Below are 2,500 nucleotides of genomic sequence, written 5' to 3'. Positions count from 1 at the left end.
ATTCTTTTTTGTACAAACGGCCGTTCATGGACCCTCCCGTCATAAAACCACTCGTCGTTTTCAAACGACAACTGCAGATCTCTTGCCCAATGAGTAATTTACGGGAAATGTCATCTGCCTAAATGAACTAAAACCTTACATCGTACTTCCTCTACGATTGCTAAAGTCAAATTTGTCTGCTGGTTTTTGCCAAATTGCAGTTTTACGTGGGTTTTTACTTCAATTAAATTGAGTTTTCATAGAGATTGTGCAGACTATTTTTTTCACCTTTCGTGTTTCATCGGTGATAAGTTTTGAAGGTATGGTTCGATTTTTACGAATTTTTTATCACTAAAAGAAAAGATTTAGACCTTAGACAGACACCACCTTAGACAGACAGACTTTAGAGAAAAGACACCAACAGAGTAGCAAAGCGACCACTAGGAGCGCTACAGTGAGTAGAAGAGTGCGGCCAAATATTAAGTGTTCCAAGCTTTATTGTACTGTAGTATAAACTAGCTGAAAATTTAGTCTTTGAAGTGATAATTCCAACCAGCAGTAGGTCTTCGTGTTGTTGCACGTATTTACTCAAGTGCAAGGAACTATAATTCTAAAGATGAACCTTTACAATAGACTGTACAGCTCCTTAACATGTTTAGTTATAACCAAATATCTGGTTTGCTGGTGATGTAGTATTGTTACTAAACTGCTAGCAAATGGCAGAAAATTCACAACAACCGCGACGAAGAGCATATGTGGCGAATAAACACCAACCACTTGCCGCTCTCCTAACGTGTGTTACTTCTTATTTGCCACCACAACTCGTCTGGCACTAGTTCACAGAAATGGAAAAAGATTCTCATGCAGCACACGCATTCAGATTCAGCAACCTAGCACGCAAAACCAACAATTCTTACGTGAACCACAGTCAGACTACGAACCTGCTGTAACCACCTGAGCCATCGGACTTTCGCATCTTCATTTCGAAACCACAAAACCGCTCATCAAACAGCAGAGTCGCGAATGGCAAGAAAACGGGTTGATGGTGGGTTGGCGGTGGGCAGCAAACTAGTTTTCGTTCTTTTTGCGGACGAACGTGCCGAGCATTCTGAGTGGTCAAGCTTCCAAGCTCTCGCCTATGCGCGAGATCATTCACATCGTTGTCGAATGGTTATTTGATGGATTCCTCGGACTCGGAATGACCGTAGGAAGCCAAACAAGCCGAGACACATTATTAAGCAGTTCTGGTCCATTTCATGATTCTCACTCCATGGTCTACTTTTCTTTTGCAGGTGTCGATCCTGAGGGCAGCAGATTGCGGTTCAGCATCTCCGGTCCGGTGTTTAGTGTGGATCGCGATTCGGGAGTCGTACGATTGCGACAATCACTAGATCGTGAGCAACAGGACACGGTGGAAGTCATCATCAGCATCACAGGTAAGTGACCGATCGCAATGATCCCCCCCCTGGGTTGCAACTAAGTAGCATTTCTTCACGACCCCTCCGTAAAGATGAGAGTGTTCTCGGTACGGAACCAAACACGGTGTCACTGAGACGCGAAATACCGATCCGGGACTACAACGACAACGCTCCGGTGTTCATTGGCCGACCGTACAGTGCCACGATCAGTGAAGCGACCGCACCGGGCAGTAACGTCACCGTCACACCGGACATCATTGCAACGGACCAGGACGAGGGTGTGAATGCCGAGCTGAGCTTTAGCTGCTACCAGGACCCTAGCAAAGGATCGGACGACATTTGTGACGTGTTTGCGGTCCACACGGAGAAGATCGCACAGGGCAAGTTTGCGGCATCGTTGGAGCTCCGGAAGCCGCTAGACTTCGAGACACGTCCTTCATACATTCTAACGATCCAAGCGAAAGATGGCTCACCAACGAACGCCCTTCGTGCGTACGCAACTGTAGCCATCACGATTCTCGATGTCCAGGATCAACCACCCGTCTTCATTAATGCCCCGTATTCAGCAACGATTCCGGAAAACACAATCGAAGGAACGGCCGTCCTCACGATAAATGCAACCGATGGTGACACCGGGAACCCGAACGCGCTCATGCTGATGCTCGAGAACGAACCGATGGGACACTTCCGGCTCAACTATATCGGCCATCCACGATCCGGTGTGGCCGAGCTGATCACCACCGGAAAGCCACTCGATCGCGAAGATCCCATCATCACACAGAACGGTGGTGCGTACACGTTCGGTATCCGAGCGACGGAGCTGATCAACAACGAACTACCGGGTGATACAACGGTCTCCCAGATTACGATCGTACTGACCGACGTTGACGATCATTTTCCAGAGTTCAACCAACCGAGCTACGATGTGACGATTCCGGAGAACCTGGAACAAGACACACCACTACCCGGGCTCGCGATCGTCATCACGGATAAAGATCTCGGTCCAAACAGCCGCTACACGCTCGCTCTGCGCAATGTCCGCAACGCTGAGGACGTGTTTGGGGTCGTGCCAACACACGGTGAAGGTCGTACGCCCGTTGTGG

General features: G+C 48.4%; 1 protein-coding gene across 1 annotated transcript in view; it reads left to right on the top strand.

The window, feature by feature from the left end:
* The window catches only part of LOC126574181 (cadherin-23), a 14,207-nt gene that overhangs the window by 7,084 nt on the left and 4,623 nt on the right, over nt 1-2,500 (top strand). The window contains exons 2-3 of the mRNA XM_050234220.1: nt 1,272-1,415; nt 1,490-2,500. The exon at nt 1,490-2,500 is cut by the window's right edge and continues 988 nt beyond it. Coding sequence (XP_050090177.1) covers nt 1,272-1,415; nt 1,490-2,500 — 1,155 coding nt within the window. The remainder of the gene's footprint in view (nt 1-1,271; nt 1,416-1,489) is intronic.

This window comes from Anopheles aquasalis, chromosome 3 (genome assembly GCF_943734665.1).
Source record: "Anopheles aquasalis chromosome 3, idAnoAquaMG_Q_19, whole genome shotgun sequence".
Lineage (NCBI taxonomy): Eukaryota > Metazoa > Arthropoda > Insecta > Diptera > Culicidae > Anopheles > Anopheles aquasalis.
The sequence above is the reverse complement of the archived record's forward strand: the minus strand, read 5'-3'. Positions and strand labels throughout refer to the sequence as shown.